The sequence below is a fragment of the Cheilinus undulatus genome, linkage group 3, assembly GCF_018320785.1.
Source record: "Cheilinus undulatus linkage group 3, ASM1832078v1, whole genome shotgun sequence".
NCBI lineage: Eukaryota > Metazoa > Chordata > Actinopteri > Labriformes > Labridae > Cheilinus > Cheilinus undulatus.
The window spans coordinates 56,578,314-56,598,775 of NC_054867.1; the positions used below are offsets into that span (position 1 = coordinate 56,578,314).

Genomic DNA, 20,462 nt, shown 5'->3' on the forward strand with positions numbered 1-20,462 from the left:
GACTTGGTAAAACTGCATTTTCCTTCAATGCTCATGGAACAAACTCCAACAAACTGTAAAGACTGAAGTCCTACCCCCTCCAGCAGAGTTTAAGATCTTGGTTTCCAGTTGGGATGGTTTTAACTGGTTTCTGCTGGTTCTGACTGATTGTCTTTGACTCATTTTTTTTCTTGCTTGTTCTAATCTGCTTGTAATCTCGATGACATTGGAAATGAGGGAAACCTCAGTGTGAGAATGAGAATAAATAAAGGTTTGAAATTGGAATTGAACCTAACGAGCATGTTTCTGGTGGTGGGAGGAAGCTGGAGCACCTGGAGACAACATGCAAACTCCACACAGAAAGGACCTGACCAGGAAGCGAACCAGGAACCTTCCTGCTGTGAGGTAACAGCGCTAACCCCTGCCCCGCCATGCAGCCCATAATAATAATAAAAATGACAATAATAACACTACTTTTTTCATTATATAGAATATAAAACACTTCCCTAACATATCAAATACAACCACAGCTGGTAAAATGTCTAAATTAGAATAAAAACAGGACACAGGAAGATGAAATTGCATCAACATTTTAATAAATTGTTACATGATTTTACAGTGGAGCATGACCTGGACAAATGCTAGGAACACATCACATTTTCATTTGTAAGTCATGACAGAATCATGAAGTCAGAGAGAAACTAAACAGGCATGAACTTTACAAAATCACTCCACCACATCTTCAGAGTAAAGAAATAAACTTCAGGTGACACTTTAAAACACCGAGGTGTCACATCAGATGCAAGCATTGAGCGGCCATCCAAGCTCCTTCAGAAAACTACGCCTCCCATGATGCACCACACCATATTTCTCTAGTTGGAGATGAGGCTGAGCTGAACGCCAGCCAATCAGGGCCTGAGTGGTCTGAGGGACTGGAGGAGACGGGCCGACCTGGAGGAGTTAAACATGTTTAAAGTAAACAAGAGAGAATAAGAAGGCAAGTTAAGCTAGTCAGTCAGTAAACAACCAAACAGCAAACAGGTAAAACAACAGGTAAGACATAAGTGTGTAAGCTGTTAGGTAAGCATTAAAGAAGGAATCAAGATTTTTATTAAGCAGTTAAAAAAGTCATTTAACAAGGAGAGGAGGAAGAGAGCTAGAAAAAAGACAATAAAGAAGTATTTAAAAAAGAACGTCAGTGACTGATTTATTCAGTAAGAACGTCAGTGACTGATTTATTCAGTAAGAACGTCAGTGACTGGTTTATTCAGTAAGGACGTCAGTGACTGGTTTATTCAGTAAGAACGTCACTGACTGATTTATTCAGTAAGGACGTCAGTGACTGATTTATTCAGTAAGAACGTCAGTGACTGGTTTATTCAGTAAGGACGTCAGTGACTGATTTATTCAGTAAGAACGTCTGTGACTGATTTATTCAGTAAGAACGTCAGTGACTGATTTATTCAGTAAGGACGTCAGTGACTGGTTTATTCAGTAAGAACGTCACTGACTGATTTATTCAGTAAGGACGTCAGTGACTGATTTATTCAGTAAGAACGTCAGTGACTGGTTTATTCAGTAAGAACGTCAGTGACTGATTTATTCAGTAAGGACGTCAGTGACTGGTTTATTCAGTAAGAACGTCAGTGACTGATTTATTCAGTAAGAACGTCAGTGACTGATTTATTCAGTAAGGACGTCAGTGACTGGTTTATTCAGTAAGAACGTCAGTGACTGATTTATTCAGTAAGAACATCACTGACTGATTTATTCAGTAAGAATGTCTGTGACTGATTTATTCAGTAAGAACGTCTGTGACTGATTTATTCAGTAAGAACATCACTGACTGATTTATTCAGTAAGAATGTCTGTGACTGATTTATTCAGTAAGAACGTCTGTGACTGATTTATTCAGTAAGAACGTCAGTGACTGGTTTATTCAGTAAGAACGTCAGTGACTGGTTTATTCAGTAAGAACGTCAGTGACTGATTTATTCAGTAAGAACGTCTGTGACTGATTTATTCAGTAAGGACGTCAGTGACTGGTTTATTCAGTAAGAACGTCAGTGACTGATTTATTCAGTAAGAACGTCAGTGACTGATTTATTCAGTAAGAACGTCTGTGACTGATTTATTCAGTAAGAACGTCAGTGACTGATTTATTCAGTAAGAATGTCTGTGACTGATTTATTCAGTAAGAACGTCAGTGACTGATTTATTCAGTAAGAATGTCAGTGACTGATTTATTCAGTAAGAACGTCTGTGACTGAGTTATTCAGTAAGAACGTCAGTGACTGATTTATTCAGTAAGAACATCAGTGACTGATTTATTCAGTAAGAACGTCTGTGACTGATTTATTCAGTAAGAACGTCAGTGACTGATTTATTCAGTAAGAACATCAGTGACTGATTTATTCAGTAAGAACGTCAGTGACTGATTTATTCAGTAAGAACGTCTGTGACTGATTTATTCAGTAAGAACGTCTGTGACTGATTTATTCAGTAAGAACGTCAGTGACTGATTTATTCAGTAAGAACGTCTGTGACTGATTTATTCAGTAAGAACGTCAGTGACTGATTTATTCAGTAAGAACGTCTGTGACTGATTTATTCAGTAAGAACGTCTGTGACTGATTTATTCAGTAAGAACGTCAGTGACTGATTTATTCAGTAAGAACGTCTGTGACTGATTTATTCAGTAAGGACGTCAGTGACTGGTTTATTCAGTAAGAACGTCAGTGACTGATTTATTCAGTAAGAACGTCAGTGACTGATTTATTCAGTAAGAACGTCAGTGACTGGTTTATTCAGTAAGAACGTCTGTGACTGATTTATTCAGTAAGAACGTCAGTGACTGATTTATTCAGTAAGAACGTCAGTGACTGGTTTATTCAGTAAGAACGTCAGTGACTGATTTATTCAGTAAGAACGTCAGTGACTGATTTATTCAGTAAGAACGTCAGTGACTGATTTATTCAGTAAGAACGTCAGTGACTGATTTATTCAGTAAGAACGTCTGTGACTGATTTATTCAGTAAGAACGTCAGTGACTGATTTATTCAGTAAGGACGTCTGTGACTGATTTATTCAGTAAGAACGTCAGTGACTGATTTATTCAGTAAGAACGTCTGTGACTGATTTATTCAGTAAGAACGTCAGTGACTGATTTATTCAGTAAGAACGTCTGTGACTGATTTATTCAGTAAGAACGTCTGTGACTGATTTATTCAGTAAGAACGTCAGTGACTGATTTATTCAGTAAGAACGTCTGTGACTGATTTATTCAGTAAGGACGTCAGTGACTGGTTTATTCAGTAAGAACGTCAGTGACTGATTTATTCAGTAAGAACGTCAGTGACTGATTTATTCAGTAAGAACGTCAGTGACTGATTTATTCAGTAAGGACGTCAGTGACTGGTTTATTCAGTAAGAACGTCACTGACTGATTTATTCAGTAAGGACGTCAGTGACTGATTTATTCAGTAAGAACGTCAGTGACTGATTTATTCAGTAAGAACGTCAGTGACTGATTTATTCAGTAAGAACGTCAGTGACTGATTTATTCAGTAAGAACGTCTGTGACTGATTTATTCAGTAAGAACGTCTGTGACTGATTTATTCAGTAAGAACGTCTGTGACTGATTTATTCAGTAAGAACGTCTGTGACTGATTTATTCAGTAAGAACGTCAGTGACTGATTTATTCAGTAAGGACGTCTGTGACTGATTTATTCAGTAAGGACGTCAGTGACTGGTTTATTCAGTAAGAACGTCAGTGACTGATTTATTCAGTAAGAACGTCAGTGACTGATTTATTCAGTAAGAACGTCAGTGACTGATTTATTCAGTAAGAACGTCTGTGACTGATTTATTCAGTAAGGACGTCAGTGACTGGTTTATTCAGTAAGAACGTCAGTGACTGATTTATTCAGTAAGAACGTCAGTGACTGATTTATTCAGTAAGAACGTCAGTGACTGGTTTATTCAGTAAGAACGTCAGTGACTGATTTATTCAGTAAGAACGTCAGTGACTGATTTATTCAGTAAGAACGTCAGTGACTGGTTTATTCAGTAAGAACGTCAGTGACTGATTTATTCAGTAAGAACGTCAGTGACTGATTTATTCAGTAAGAACGTCAGTGACTGATTTATTCAGTAAGAACGTCAGTGACTGATTTATTCAGTAAGAACGTCTGTGACTGATTTATTCAGTAAGAACGTCTGTGACTGATTTATTCAGTAAGAACGTCTGTGACTGATTTATTCAGTAAGAACGTCTGTGACTGATTTATTCAGTAAGAACGTCTGTGACTGATTTATTCAGTAAGAACGTCAGTGACTGATTTATTCAGTAAGGACGTCTGTGACTGATTTATTCAGTAAGGACGTCAGTGACTGGTTTATTCAGTAAGAACGTCAGTGACTGATTTATTCAGTAAGAACATCACTGACTGATTTATTCAGTAAGAATGTCTGTGACTGATTTATTCAGTAAGGACGTCAGTAACTGGTTTATTCAGTAAGAACGTCAGTGACTGATTTATTCAGTAAGAACGTCAGTGACTGATTTATTCAGTAAGAACGTCTGTGACTGATTTATTCAGTAAGGACGTCAGTGACTGGTTTATTCAGTAAGAACGTCAGTGACTGATTTATTCAGTAAGAACGTCAGTGACTGATTTATTCAGTAAGAACGTCAGTGACTGATTTATTCAGTAAGAACGTCAGTGACTGATTTATTCAGTAAGAACGTCTGTGACTGATTTATTCAGTAAGAACGTCTGTGACTGATTTATTCAGTAAGAACGTCAGTGACTGATTTATTCAGTAAGAACGTCTGTGACTGAGTTATTCAGTAAGAACGTCAGTGACTGATTTATTCAGTAAGAACATCAGTGACTGATTTATTCAGTAAGAACATCAGTGACTGATTTATTCATTGTTTCACACTGTCTGTGACTGAACCATTTATTCAGTAAGAGCGTCAGTACTGATTTATTCAGTAAAGGCGTCAGTGACTGATTTATTCAGTAAGAACGTCAGTGACTGATTTATTCAGTAAGAACGTCTGTGACTGATTTATTCAGTAAGAACGTCTGTGACTGATTTATTCAGTAAGAACGTCTGTGACTGATTTATTCAGTAAGAACGTCAGTGACTGGTTTATTCAGTAAGAACGTCAGTGAGTCAGGTGGGTATGTGGTCAGGTAGGCAGGGAGGCTGAGCGGTCTACCTGGTGGTGTTTATCTGCTGTGGTCTCAGGTGAGGTCAGCTGACATGGAAGCTCCTCTCTGGCCTCTTCCTTCAGTTTAAAACTTTCTCTCTCATACTGTAAGGAGAATAAATAGACTTTAGGAAATCAGATCAGTGTTCTTCCTCTCAGGGACGTAGCTGGGTTTTAGGGCCCCCAGTAAGAATATCACACAGGGCTTCCCTGTCACAAGCTAGTCAAGCAACAACTGTGTCATTTTAACAAATATCTGAGCTTTTAAATGTATTTTTAACCGTAATTTCTGGATTTATGAGCTATATTTTTAAAATGGCTGTATTACATTTACTTGCATTGTTTCACACTGCTGGACTGAACCATTTGGACATTTCTGAAGGAGGAGCAGCCCCCCAGCAGTTTATTTCACTCTTTGTAACAGGTGTCAAACTCACGGCCTGGGGGCCAAATCCGGCCCATGGAACGATTATATCCGGCCCGCAAGTTCATATCACCTTTGTGTTCTAAGTAGCCCACCAGTATGGCTGCAGATTTCCTCCAGTATAAAAATGTAAACTTCAGCTTGATTATTTAAAATATCTTTGTCAAGCCATAAAAATCTAAAAAAGTAAAGAGCAAGAAAAATTAGATACAAATTCAAGAATGTGGGGGAAGAAATAATTTGTGTTTTTATTTCATATTTTCAATTATGCATCTCAAGATGACGACTCAGACTTATGATCTTGACTTTTCATTTCATACTTTAACCTTTACAACTCGTAAATTGGACTTTTTATATAATATTTTCATCTTTTAAGTTCCCAGTTTTAAATTTAAGTCATGGTTTGACCTTTTCAACTCCTTACTTTGGATTTTTAATTCCATATTTTGACTTTTAAACACAGGTTTATTTTTTTCTCGTATTTTGACATTTTGAATTTATATTTTTTTACCTTTAATATCATATTTTGACCTTTTACACTCCCAATTTTGAATTTAAATCATATTTTTAACTTTTTAAGTCATCATTTTGAATTCTAGCTCATATTTCGACATTTGTAACTCCTTATTTTGGCCTTTTTATCCAGCATCTTGAACGATCAGACTCACAATTTAAAATTTTAAGACATAATTGACTTTTAAACTCATGATTTCAAATTTGATCTTGGATTTTTTACCTTCCAAACTTATGATTTCTACTTTCTCCTTGTATATTTGCTCTTTAAAAACATTTATTTTTCTATTTTTAATATCCTGTTCTGATCTTTTGAACTGATAAATTGGAATTTTTGCCTCAGATTTGAGCTTTTAAACTTTACATTTTACTTTTATTGAATTTCCAAATGATTTATCATCAGTGCTGTTTTTTTCATGTTTTATCACAGGTGAAAATGAGGTTGACAGGTATGTTTAAATGTGGACCCAGTTAGGCCCTCAGGTTAGACCTGAATCCAGAATCCGGCCCCTGCTGTGACTGAGTCTGACTCTCCTGCTCCATGTGATACAAATTTCTGACTGTTGACCAATTCATTTAGTTTCTTTTGGTTCAATAATTAATAAAAGAAAAAATAAATAAAAACACACTTTTCATTTCAGGCTTCCCAAGGGCCGTCCCAACTATAGGCCCGCCCATCCCTACAGTGGGCCCACCAGTCCCTACTGTGGGCCCGCCCGTCCCTACTATAGGCCCGCCCGTCCCTACAGTGGGCCCGCCCGTCCCTACTATAGGCCCGCCCGTCCCTACTGTGGGCCCACCAGTCCCTACTGTGGGCCCGCCCGTCCCTACTGTGGGCCCACCTGTCCCTACTGTGGGCCCGCCCGTCCCTACTATAGGCCCGCCCGTCCCTACTGTGGGCCCACCAGTCCCTACTGTGGGCCCGCCCGTCCCTACTGTGGGCCCACCTGTCCCTACTGTGGGCCCGCCCGTCCCTACTGTGGGCCCACCTGTCCCTACTGTGGGCCCGCCCGTCCCTACTATAGGCCCGCCCGTCCCTACTGTGGGCCCACCAGTCCCTACTGTGGGCCCGCCCGTCCCTACTGTGGGCCCACCTGTCCCTACTGTGGGCCCGCCCGTCCCTACTGTGGGCCCACCTGTCCCTACTGTGGGCCCGCCCGTCCCTACTGTGGGCCCACCTGTCCCTACTGTGGGCCCGCCCATCCCTACTGTGGGCCCGCCCGTCCCTACTGTGGGCCCACCTGTCCCTACTGTGGGCCTGCAAGTCCCTACTGTGGGCCCGCCCATCCCTACTGTGGGCTCGCCCGTCCCTACTGTGGGCCCACCCGTCCCTACTGTGGGCCCGCCCGTCCCTACTGTGGGCCCACCTGTCCCTACTGTGGGCCCGCCCATCCCTACTGTGGGCCCACCTGTCCCTACTGTGGGCCCACGTGTCCCTACTGTGGGCCTGCAAGTCCCTACTGTGGGCCCGCCCATCCCTACTGTGGGCCCGCCCATCCCTACTGTGGGCTCGCCCGTCCCTACTGTGGGCCTGGTAATCAGGACCCTCCCCCATGTTACGCCCAGGCTTCCTTTATCAAACCACAAACACATTCTTTTGCCTGGCCCTCATCATGTGCATGCTGTGGCATCCATTCAGCAGAAGAGGGCGCTGTAGTCAGAATCTGATCCCTGTAACCATGACTGATGCTTCATAGTGTCACGCTTGATTCTGTAATGATGAAAGTTTTCAGGGTCTAAATTGTGATTGGCCGTGTGTTTGGTCAGAGGTGAGATCAGGCCTTCATCTGTTTATTCAGGCTGTCGCTCTTTGAACGCCATATTCCCTGTTTAGTAGAGTATTGAAATGTTTTCCCTCGTGTGTTACTTTTGAATCATCACTATGGCAACAGTAATAATATTGTCTTAAGCCTGTGCTTGTGCACACATACGAGCGGTTGTGTGTTTGGTACCTCTTTGTAGGCCTCGGTCAGGAAGCCCCACTTATTAGGCCAGATGTTCGCTGCATCCTTCTCCATTTTAACGTGTGCTTTCCTAAAGACAGAGCAAACAGATAAATGAACCTTCCAACCAATCTCATCATGTGGAGTCTGCTATAACATAGCTAAAACAACATTTCAGAAAGACTTGGGGACCTCTGTAATATGAAACTGATGCTCCAGATAGACTGTCATGTCCATGATATATTTCACATCCATCTGGGTAAGAGGCCCAACCCTTCCAGTCCTCAGCTTTTTTAACCCTTGTGTCTCTGCTGCCGTGGTTCCACCAGCTGTGTGTAAGTTCAAACCTAGTCAGACCGAAGTTCTGAGTTTACGCTCTCCTAACGTTTAAGGTGTTGCACCAGCTTTAGGCTTAGGTTCTAACTTAAATCTTACACCTACCCCCTGCTAGGTGTAGAGTCCTCCGTAGAATACGTCGGTCACAGAGATAGCTCTGAAACACGTGGTCACCCAGAGGGTGGCGAGGACTTGAGGATTTTACCGGGGATTTGGTGTCAGCACTGCGTTCTCCATGATCAGTAACTGTTGTTTTCCATGAGTGGAGATCACTTCCACCGTCCACGGTTATATTATCTCCTGTTATTAGAGACTCCACCACTAGATGTCAGTGTTGTTTTATACTGGCTCTAGGTTTAGGCTAACCTTGTTAATCAGATGGATACGCCCTATCCGTGTTTCTCTCTAGTGAATCCATCTTCAAAGCTCCTGCCTGAACCGTTTGGGCCCGGTTAGAAAATGACAGGACCAATCAGCGACGAGGGGCGGTACTTTCAGGCGTGGCGGAGTCGTGACGTAAACAAGCAGCAGCAAGAGCTGGTGCAGAGATGGAGGAAGAGGTTAGCGTGGATGCTGCTAAAGCGCCAGTTTGATCAGAACTGGACGACATCTCTTCATTAAAAGAAGAACAAAGAACAGCAGTGAGCTGTTTTCTTTTCAAAATCCACAAAAGTTGTGTACTAACATGTCTACAGTCGCCATGGTTACCGTCATTCCTGCGCATGCGCAGCTCAAGAGCGGCTGCGTCCTGTGTTTTGTTGCTCTGATTGGCTGTAGAGATGTGACTGACAGAACGTTCATCCAATCACACTCCAAGTTTTTTCAAAGCCTCTGCCTTTTCTCAGACGTTTCCTACTGAAGCTTTCTCAGATGGACGTGTGGAACTAATCCATCTGGAGTGTCAGGTTAGGTTCAGGCTGTAGGCTTCACAACACTCACACGGGAAAAATGCTTTTTTATATTTTTCATCCACGCTGGATGCTATCATATTATCATGATAGTCAAGCAGTTTTTTTTTTTTTTTTTTTTTTCGAAAAAGCAGTTAAGGGTTCAGTCCTTCACAAATGTATCAGACCAGCTGTCATCTCTGTCAGAGACCATCCAGCATCATGGAGTGCTTTAATGCGGACTCTTTCATTTTCAGTCAGCTCTCCACGTTTTACCATTTTGAACAGGAATGAGGAATTTCAAACTGAATTCACCCAAATGTGAGCCAACTCACTGGGCTTCTCTGAGAAGTCAGAAATGAATCAAGCATAACATTCAACCACTAAAACTCATTTTTCTCTTCAGGAATGACAGTAAATAACTATAATCTGACACATTCATCAGAAATATTAATGTGCTTTACTGTTTTTCAGGGGGTTTTTGTAAATCAGTCAATTGTAAAATTCATAATTTCATTCAATAATTCTATTTTAACATTAAAAATATCACTGGGTTAAAGAGCTTCTACATGTTGGTGTATTAACCATCAAAATGACTTTGGTAATTACCAATGCTGTTAATTTAGGGCAGCTGTGAAACCTGACTGTGGTTAGGGTTAGGGTGCTCTAATACATCTGTTAAGCTCTGTATAGGATCAAAAATGGCATTTGAAGGGTTAATTTTTAATGCGATTCATTAAATCATGATATAAATCAGTCAAGAACCCCTTCATGAAGAAACTGGGAAAAAAAGTTTGGAAAAATATTGATCTCTCATAAATTTTTTCCATTTTAAAGGTCAAACTACAAACTTTGTAGTTAACAAACTGAAAGTAACTTTTAAGGGTTAAACTCATTCTGTCTGCTGAAATAGACAAACCATGACACGTCACACTGACAGAGGAGGAAGATCACGACTACAGTGATAAAGTAAAAGTACAGATACTCTGAATTACTGAAGGAGAAGAAAAATACTGATTCAAAAATGTACTTTTGTTGTTTTTGACCAAAAATGGAAAAACAGTCATTTTTCTGTTTTTTCCATTTTTGGTCAAAAAAAAAAAAAAAAGAATGAGAGTTTCTCTCGTTTTTTAAAGTCTGGTCTCAACCAGGAAATGGATCTGAAAATACTTTGACCCCCTTTATAAAGAACAAGCTGACTGCTAATCCGTGGCAATCGCTATGATGAACTTTAGTGAGTTGGCATTCCCCATCAGTGTGAAACTAAGTTCAGACCATTCCTGTGTGAATGAGATAAATCAGTCAAGACAGAGAAAGCAACTGGAGATTCCTGAAAACCAAACTGTCAGCTATTACCTCTGCATATCAGAAATTCACAGCTTTCTTCCACAACACACGACTAAAATATGAACATGAATAAGAATTGCTTTGCATTTTTCAAACATGTGGATGTAAATTTAAATAAAAGACTGTCCCTCTTAGTCTTTTCTGTGGATAGATATAGACACATATGAACAGACATTTAGTAAAAAGCATGCAGATATGATGTTTAATCCACAACTCTAAACCTCTTAACTTTTTCGCATTGACTTATGGTCCAGTGTAACTGCGATATTTTTCAGTATTTTAGATAGTCAATAACAGTGATTAGATATAAAAAACCTATAAAGCAGAGTTAATGAAATGCAGTAGTCAGCAGTTTTACCAGATTTCATCCTGATGAACAAAGTTAACGGGTTCAGATGTTCTCAGAGAATCCGCCATCTGTCCTGACCTTCCTGTGTGTGTCTGTGTGTGTGTGTGTGTGTGTGTGTGGGTGTGTGGCTTTTTCTTTCTCAGCTCGGCTAATGTTTCACCTGAGTGTAGCTCACACTGACAGACCTGTTTACCGTCGTCATGGAGACGGAATTCCCTGACACACTGATCACCTCTGTAACCGTGGTGACGCTGGGAAGGAACCACCGGAGGGCAACGAGGGGTCACAAAACTTTGAGTTTTCAATCTGTGAGGTGGAGCGTACCATTCTGATCCAGACGGTCATGAAGTAGTTTACCAACATCCTGGGACAGATCCAGGACCCCCGAAACTACATAGACGAGAAAACAAACATGAACGTTAAACCCCAACTCCAAAAAAGTTAGTGTAAGGGTCCGGTCTCTGGGTTTATCAGGGTCCAGTTTCTGGCTTTATCAGGGTCCAGTCTCTGGGTTTATCAGGGTCCAGTCTCTGGTTTATCCGGGTCCAGTCTCTGGGTTTATCAGGGTCCATCCTCTGGGTTTATCAGGGTCCATCCTCTGGGTTTATCAGGGTCCAGTCTCTGGTTTATCAGGGTCCAGTCTCTGGGTTTATCAGGGTCCAGTCTCTGGGTTTATCAGGGTTCAGTCTCTGGGTTTATCAGGGTCCAGTCTCTGGGCTTATCAGGGTCCAGTCTCTGGGTTTATCAGGGTCCAGTCTCTGGGTTTATCAGGGTTCAGTCTCTGGGTTTATCAGGGTCCAGTCTCTGGGTTTATCAGGGTCCAGTCTCTGGGCTTATCAGGGTCCAGTCTCTGGGTTTATCAGGGTCCAGTCTCTGGGCTTATCAGGGTCCAGTCTCTGGGCTTATCAGGGTCCAGTCTCTGGGCTTATCAGGGTCCAGTCTCTGGGCTTATCAGGGTCCAGTCTCTGGGTTTATCAGGGTCCAGTCTCTGGGCTTATCAGGGTCCAGTCTCTGGGCTTATCAGGGTCCAGTCTCTGGGTTTATCAGGGTCCAGTCTCTGGGTTTATCAGGGCCCAGTCTCTGGGCTTATCAGGGTCCAGTCTCTGGGTTTATCAGGGTCCAGTCTCTGGGCTTATCAGGGTCCATAGTGGGCCTGATTGAAACCCCTGAGTTAATAAATGAATGGGTTTGGCTGAAAACTTTTGTCCATGTTGTGAAGGATTGAAATTACATTTTAAACATTTTTAAATTTTTAAAGCAATTTGTCCACTCAGATAACTAAATCTATAACATCATAATATTTAGAGTCATTCACACTAAACTGTCTAAAACATCCCTTGGTTTTAAACTGTCCTGTTTGTGAGATGATGCTTTATCAAACATGTTTAATAAACATGTTTTATTAAACATGTTTTATTAAACACGCTTTGTTAAACACACTTTATTTAACATGCTTTATTAAACATGTTTTATTAAACGTGTTTTATTAAACATGTTTTATTAAACACGCTTTGTTAAACACACTTTATTTAACATGCTTTATTAAACGTGTTTTATTAAACGTGTTTTATTAAACGTGTTTTATTAAACATGTTTTATTGAACATGTGTGAAAGCTGCAGCTCAAAGTGAAAACACTCCCCTCTGTAGGTGGGCACAGGTACAGCATCCTGCCTCTCTAAGGTCAGGTGTGGTAATGAGTGCTCTCTTTGTCTGAAGCTGGGCAGCAGTGTGGCAGGACTGTCTGGTGTGTGCAGGTAAGGGAAAGCCTTGGGGAGACACAATGACTTGATCATAGTTAGATATCTAGGAATTGAATGATTTCCTGTGCATTTAGATTTGGTGAAGCCGTCTATTGATTGATCCGGATTGAAGCATGTTTTGTAGAATTTTACATTGAGAAGGTAGGCTATAAATAAGAGGTCTGTGGGTTTGATTGTAGACTTTTTGCTAATAATATCATTCATTCCCTAGGAAGTCTGCCCCCCCCCCCATTTGAGCCAGAGTAGCCAGCCTGTTTGACTCTCCCCAGTCAGGGCCCCAGATTGAGCAAAGGTAACCTAGACTGGCATGGGAAGGTAGGAGGGTTATCACCCTCTGAGGTATGTTAGTTGGTTTATGATTTTCACTGATGTTTTCTTAATTACAGATTTACTTTGCCAGACTGCTGCTTTGCCATTGCCTTCACCTTCCCTGATTTGCCCTGACCAGCTTGGCTTTGCTGGAGTCAGTCTTCAGACTGTTTAATTTTGCTTGTTTAGGATGTTAACACAGATTTAATTATTGGTTCATGGATGCCAATTCAGACTATTGTTCCAACTTATGTAAGAATACTTCACTGTGAACTTGTTTATTTATGACCCACATGGTGCTGGATAATTGTCTTTTGGTACACACCTTGACTATTTAATATCTGTTACCCTTTAGTGAGCCTGAACCAGCTGAGACTCACATTGTTTTATTTTATTCTGTTACAGAGGCATGAGCTGGGGGAGTACACGTGGGGTCCACAGGTTTGCATGCGGTGTGGTAGGTCTGGTGGTTATCACTTGCATGTCTTGTAGACTTATTTCTCTTGCAGTATAGATTTGCAGTGTTGGAGTTCACGGCGGTGCTCATGTGGTGGTACGATAGAATCTCCCTGCAGTAAGTGCCCTGTAGGACAGGAGTTTATTTCAAATTCTCACGCTAGCTTTTAATTGTAGTGATATGGATTTAACCTTACAAAGTTGTGGAAATAAAATTGATTGTTCTTACTAATTGTTTCCTTTTTCTTTTAGGGACTTTTTATTGAGAGTCTTATTAATTATAAATAAAAACATCCTACTTGTGAATCAAATGCACGTCTCCTGCTTCCCTTGAATCTGTAAATTTGCCTGTGTCAACACATTTGAAGTAAGGGTCGTCCCCTGGACCAGGACTTTATTCAGACCTTATGTGTCTGGTCACAAACGCTTTATTAAACACGCTTTATTAAACACGTTTAATAAACACGCTTTATTAAACACGTTTAATAAACACGCTTTATTAAACACGCTTTATTAAACACGTTTAATAAACACGCTTTATTAAACACGTTTAATAAACACGCTTTATTAAACACGTTTAATAAACACGCTTTATTAGACATGTTTATCAAACATATTTATTAAACATATTTAATAAACACGCTTTATTAAACATGTTTATTAAACATGTTTATTAAACATGCTTTGTTTAACATGCAATGATGGTGCTTGTCCAGCAGGTGGCGTGCTTGCCTCACATATCCTCCTGTAACATCAGGCCCACATTAGCAGCTGTTGCTCATCCCTCTACTGGACTAACTGAGGATTAACTTAGAAACTAAATCAGCATCATCCAGCAGAGTTTGGTCGTCGCGAGCGTGCAGAAATCAGCAGCACGCCACCGTCCTGCTCAGAGAGTGACTCAGGGCTACGCTGGGAAGAGAGGAGACATCTACTCTCCTTCCTGACAGCCTGAACCAACACTAAACGCTCCATCTAATGGCTGACGAGGGTAATGGACAATCATTTCCAGGGTTTTTGGGGATACCAATCAGATTGTAGGGGGCGCTGTTTGGCCCTAACTGCCACTGGGTCAGTCCCTGGAACATTACTGGTTCTACTATTTGCTCATCAGGGATTAGGAGAACAAGATATTATTTTGATGGCCTATATTTCCTCCATATACAGATTAGATCTCTGATTAGTCACAAAGACATCAGTAAATCCTTCCTGCTGAGATGTTTGTTTACAGAATTAGCATGTTAGCACCATCCTGTGCTGAAACTATGAAAAACAGTCGAGCACAAGCTCCACGTTCAGATGTGGCCCATAGGGGAGAGTGGGGTGAGGTGTGCCAGTTTTTACTCAAAGTGACGTTAAAGTGAGGCCATGACAGAAACGCCTACAGCTTAAACATGAACATACATGTGACAGAAGCCAGATAAAGTTCCTGTAAGTCAGCATCCTGCTGGTTTTCTTCAAAATGATCATTTTTCTTTTTTTCCCATTTTTTGCAAGTCCATCATTTAAACTACTCATTCGATGAAAAAAGTAACACAAACATGATATTTAAAAGCGTTAATTTTGTGTTTTTAAATGCCCTGTTTTCTGAGTTTCTGCGGGGAGATTGAGGGGAGGGGAAAGCCAAACTGCTGGGTGATGATTGGCCACTCAGCCTGCCATTGTTCCCAGTTTCACCCATTGAGATGACAATAACAAACACCGCATGGCTCAAACGCCACCCCTCCCCCGGCACATATCTACAGCTGTTTCTAGTTATCACCTTTATCAACAAGCCTCAAGATGCAGCCTGCAGCGAAGAAAAGGAGAAGAGACGAAGAAGAAGCGGCGAGAATTATCGACAGACTCGGGACGACTTCAGGATCACTCAGGAGTTTGATGAAGGCGGATTTCCTATGGGATTATTTTGATGAGCGTCACCAGTCCGATTCAGAAGCTTGGTTTGGGTGGACTTTATGTTAATGTGGCTCTATGGTTCACGCCCATTACCTGGCCTGCCTGAAGGTAGGAGAAGTCCTGAAACTTTGAGCCTGGTTTTCTCAGAACAAACAGGAACTAGAAGTTAACATTCAAATGAGCATATCTTTGTAAATATGCTCAGATTAAGGTGACGATACACCGTTAGAAAGCTTGGAATCTACGCTTTCATAATGTGTAAAAACTCAGAAATGACCTCGGACGACTTGCAGGAGTTTTTACCAGCTTTGGTCTCATATTTCAGGATGTGGTGCCTCCCTGGGAACAAGAACTTTGGGTCTGAAATAAACAGTTTAAGAAGCTGTTGGAAAAAAAGGGGTCTCATGGCACAACTTGCCCCTGATGTGGGCTAAATTGTGATTACTGAAGTAAAACAGAACATTTGAATCTCATAAACTGTAACGCTCTATAAAAGCACGACAAATTCAATACAAAGTTATGGACGCATCATTAATCCTCCAGCAGTAGGCATGGACTGCTACAGATGGATCCACTTCAGTTAGGCAGAGTTTGCAGGAATGAGCTGATGGAAATCTGCAGGATTGGATGGACTGACAGTAATTCTGATGCTGATACCAGCCGCTCTGACTGGAATGGTTTAGCCCGTTAACTGCACCCACCGCTGAACGCGGCATTTCCCTCTGGAGCAGGAGGAAGAAGTCAAAGTCAGCTCTTTTCTCTCTGTCCACACATGCAGCTCACCTCTGACAGATATCTTTAAGAAATGTTCCAACAGTTGAAGCTCCAGAAGACCCCGGAGTGACTCAGAGCGACCTCTTCATGTGATCTGACCTGTGACCTCTGGTCTGTGACGTGTTTGAGGGTTCCAGGTGTCACAGACTCCTTCACCACAGCTTCAGAGAGCAGAAGGAAACACTCAGAATAAATCTGTGGTTGTTTTTGGGCTTCTTCTGTTCTCTGCTGGGATAACAGAACTCCACGGCCCTGCAGGACTGCGGTCAGACCATGTGCTTCTGTTTGGTGTTTTATGATTGACTCTGTGGATGTGGGGAATCTTTAAAGGGAAGCTAACAGCTCTGAGACGTTCAAAGTGCCGTTATCATCCTACGGTAAATGAAAGGGAGCTCCTTAGGAAGCTCCAGACCGCAGAGAGACGGCGTGGAAACGGTGGCCTCACGCTGAAATGTTCCTGATTCATGTGTGGAGTCTCTGTATGAGGGCCAGATGTTCCTCCACAGTTCGGTCTTTATTTCAACCTCCAGAGTGTTAGACGGACAGAAACAGTCTGAGCGGGGCGGCGGCGCTTACAGGGACGTTTTCTGGAGAGTTAACGGAGGTTCTGCATGTTTTAGATCTTTAAATCACAGTAAATGCTCTGACCTACTTTCATATCCAAACATGTTTAAACATGTTTATTCATTTAAACGTGCATTAAATCGCTCACTCAGACATCAAAATAAAATTATTTACAACATTTCCAACACCAACAAAAATTAGTCCACCTTAAATTATTAAAACTAGAAAAAGTAAATATTTTGTTTGCATTTTGAAATTAAAGGACAGTTACTGATTTTTTTAGATGATTTTGCTGCTATTTAAATGTTGTCTTTCATAGATTAAATAAAGAAAATTACCTGTTTTATTCCATCACATGGAATCAGCCGGCTGTGATTGGTCGATTTCAATGTCAATCAAACCTAATTTTTTAGTCAAAGTTCTATTTTCTTTAACTTTTTATAAAACTGTCATCATCAGTCATGCCCTTTTTATAGCTTTGTATTTTTTCTTCATTTACTCCTGAAAATTCAACTTTCAAGTTTTTTTAGTGCCTTTTGAGGTTTGTTCCCAATTTTCTGTTCTTTATTACTTCTGAAAGCACAAACCAGCAAAGCTTTTCATACACTTTCTGTTTTAATCCTTAAATCAAACCTAAAATGATCAAAGTAAATGATACGATAATGCTCAGAGATGAAAACTGGATGAAAAGTGTGATTTAATGCAGCAAATGTAGGTCTAAAACATGCAAAACAACCTCAGTAATACAGATTTACACTTCCTTAGATTACAGCTCAGTGGATTGGATTCAGCAGGGTTTTTTAGCATGTTGGGGCTTTTTTGTGAGATTTAATTCCTGATGTTCCCCACTCTTCTGTCTCTGAAACCTTTCAAACCTTCAGACTCAGTACGTTTACATGCCGTCAGTAAAAGCCGAGTTATTGTCGGTCTGTCTGAAAGTGTACCAAACCAAACGTCTACAATCAACCTGTTCACACTTGCACTAACTCCTGAAAACTTCCTGACTTCATCAGGATGAACTGAGCAGAAACATCAGTTCACACCCTGCTGGCACTGACCTCACCTGACGGATGGGAATCTGCAGGAAGACTACCTGCTGTGAGGGACAAACGTCAGCAAAATATCTGGGTAGGTTCCCCCAGCAATTTCCAGAGTATTTCAGGATGCATGTGTGAAAAGGGCTGATTCTGTGGTTGGAGATCAGTCTAAAGCCCAAACTGGACCGTTCATTCTGAGCATGCTCCAACCAAGCATCGGTCTGGAGGTCAGACAGCAGAAGTGTTCTCCATTTAATATCACATTTTCCTACTTTTTCACTTTCTGCCACTTTTATCCCATTTTCACCCATTAAGATTATCTTTCCTACCTTTTTGCCTATTCTGCACTTTTTTTGTCACTTTAGTTGCATTTTTGCCCCCCTTCCCCCCGTTTTCTCCCCCTTTTCACCCATTCATGCTACCATTTCTCATTAAATACCACTAGTTTCCTCTTTTTTGCCCATTTTTGCTGCTCTTGACTGCTTTTTGCCCACTTTAGTCACTTTTCACTCATTTTCTTTGCCCCTTTGGACCATTTTATGCCAACTGTAACTCATTTTTTGTCACTTCTCAATTTTGCTACTTTCTGACTCTTTTTCCACTTTCCTCCCCATTTTCATCCATTTTTGTTGCTTTTTGACCGTTTTTGCCCCCTTTAACTTCATGCTGTTTTTGCTGCTTTGAGATTGTGGCTCTTGCAAAGATATTTTCAACCATTTGGCTCTTTGGTTGAGTAACGCTGCTGTAGAGTGTCTTAGTTTGGGCGTCTCCGGGTAAATCAGAGATGAATGAATGGATTCTTGGCTGATAAATCCCTTTTTCTGCCCTAATGTTCTTTGTTGAGGTGAAGATGATGAAGATGATGAAGATGATGAAGCTGGGACATGAGGAACACTCAGCGGTACGTCACCATCAGGCAGCGCTGACTCAGGAGATCTGTGATGTTCAGAGCTCATTCAAGGTTTCATACCCAGGAAAAAGAAGTCACTGGAAACAGACGGGAAAGTGTGACACCTCTTATTTATCTGCTCTTCTTCAGAGGTCTAGCAGCATCCTTCATCTGCTCATCCTCGCGTCTATCTCAGAGCATTTCCTTCTGTCTTAAACGGCAGACATGGTGAGACCAACAGTGCCTGTGTTTTTAGATTTGTGAGTCATTTCCAGCACTTTATCAGCAATTACCTCTGCACTTTCAAAAGTGCTATCTGTTTAAATTTACTGTTGTAATCTGTCCCTTAAATGTTTTATTTTGTGACGTGTGCTGCTGACCTCTTGGCCAGGTCACCCTTGTAAAAAGGGTCTTTATCGGTTAAATAAAGGTTAAATAAAAATAAATAAGAGCAGAAGAAATGTCCAGATTCAACGTCTGTCCTCAGGATGATGATGATCTTGTTCCTGGTCAGAGAATGAATGGACTAACGGTCATTTCTCCTTCTGCGTTTGCACACTGCCCTGCAGGCTCATGCCCATATATGGGCATAAGGGGGCTGAGTTAAACTCAGCAGTGGGTTAGAGATGTAAAGAACAAATGTGATAAAACTCAGAGGCAGAGATGTGAATGACTGTCATCAGTCCGTCTTTATCATAGATTAGTGGAGGAAATGTGGAACTTGTGCTGCTGGTTCTACTGTACTGGGATGTGTACTACATAATCCAGATCTCCTCTGATAACAGGACTAACCCGGCTGAGTAACGGGTTAATTCTATTAAGATTGCAGATGAGAAAGCTTCACTTTTAAATGAACACGTCCCCCGTTACAGAGCCTAGATTAGCAGCTTTATCACATTTCTTCTGCTTTCTTCTCTTCATTCCAGCAGCTCTGATCTGAACCCAACAACGACGCCCTTCAGCACTGTCCCAGATCCAGGAGGTCCTGGCTGATCTCTGACCCCCCTGGCTAAACCAACATATGTAAGTCTTTATCTCTGAACGCTTCAGGAACAGCTGATCAAATTCTTCACATTTTTCACAAGTCAAAGGCATCACAGCTTCAACAGAAGACCATTAAAGTCCTCTAACGGCCCAGAACGGACATTTCAAAACAGAGAAATGAAAAATGAGACAACACCAGCAGCATCAGGAGAAATACCGTTAAAGTTGAACCAACCAGAGCTACAGGAAACCCACTGAAACAGGTTCATGTGTTAAATGTCCTCATTATTTTACGCCCAGGTAGGCCCTTTAGCGAGCAGCAGTGTTGGCCACTAGATGGCGCCCGTGTTCCTCAGAGTTCTCCTCGTTGTCCTCTCAAACACAAACACTGAGAGTCAGACAGCTCTGAGCTTCCTGAGTGTGTCAGAGCCACGCAGGGCTGAGCCGTCCCGTATCAGCGTCCCAGGAGGACACTGAGAGACTCAGATACTGGAAATACCATCATCAGCAACGCTCTGCTGAGCGTCTCTGAGTGATACAATCATCCTGTGTGAGTTTCTCAACCACTAAAGGAGAGAGAGATCCTCAGGTCCGTGACGGAGTGAATCGCCACGTCATGTGCAGACAGCGTCATCCAAAATCCTGAACACATGCCGCGTTTGAAAGTTGTATCAGACTTAGTTTACTCCCCATGTGGAAGATGCCAGCCCGTCCTTTTTCTACTCTGCTCAGCCCTTTCTGGGTCAGCAGGCACACTCACACCTGCGGGCAATTTAGAGTCATCAATCAA

At 41.5% G+C, this 20,462-nt stretch overlaps 1 protein-coding gene across 1 annotated transcript; it reads right to left on the reverse strand.

Annotated features, from left to right (window-relative positions):
- Positions 1-553: 553 nt before the first annotated feature.
- LOC121507535 (uncharacterized protein C20orf85 homolog) lies at positions 554-11,130 on the reverse strand. Its single transcript, XM_041783948.1, has 4 exons — positions 11,011-11,130; positions 8,092-8,173; positions 5,212-5,307; positions 554-930 (listed from the first exon to the last, which is right to left on the reverse strand). The coding sequence occupies exons 1-4, from the start codon at positions 11,067-11,069 to the stop codon at positions 775-777; spliced, it is 393 nt and encodes a 130-aa protein (XP_041639882.1). The 5' UTR covers positions 11,070-11,130; the 3' UTR covers positions 554-774.
- Between the last annotated feature and the right edge of the window lie 9,332 nt (positions 11,131-20,462).

Coding starts and splice junctions, on each gene's coding strand:
- LOC121507535 (XM_041783948.1), bottom strand. CDS start 11,069: ATGGCGGATTCTCTGAGAACATCTGAACCCGTTAACTTTGTTCATCAG. Junction 5,308..8,091: donor TGACCGAGGCCTACAAAGAG/GTACCAAACACA, acceptor TTCTCCTTACAG/TATGAGAGAGAAAGTTTTAA. Junction 931..5,211: donor CAGCAGATAAACACCACCAG/GTAGACCGCTCA, acceptor TAACTCCTCCAG/GTCGGCCCGTCTCCTCCAGT.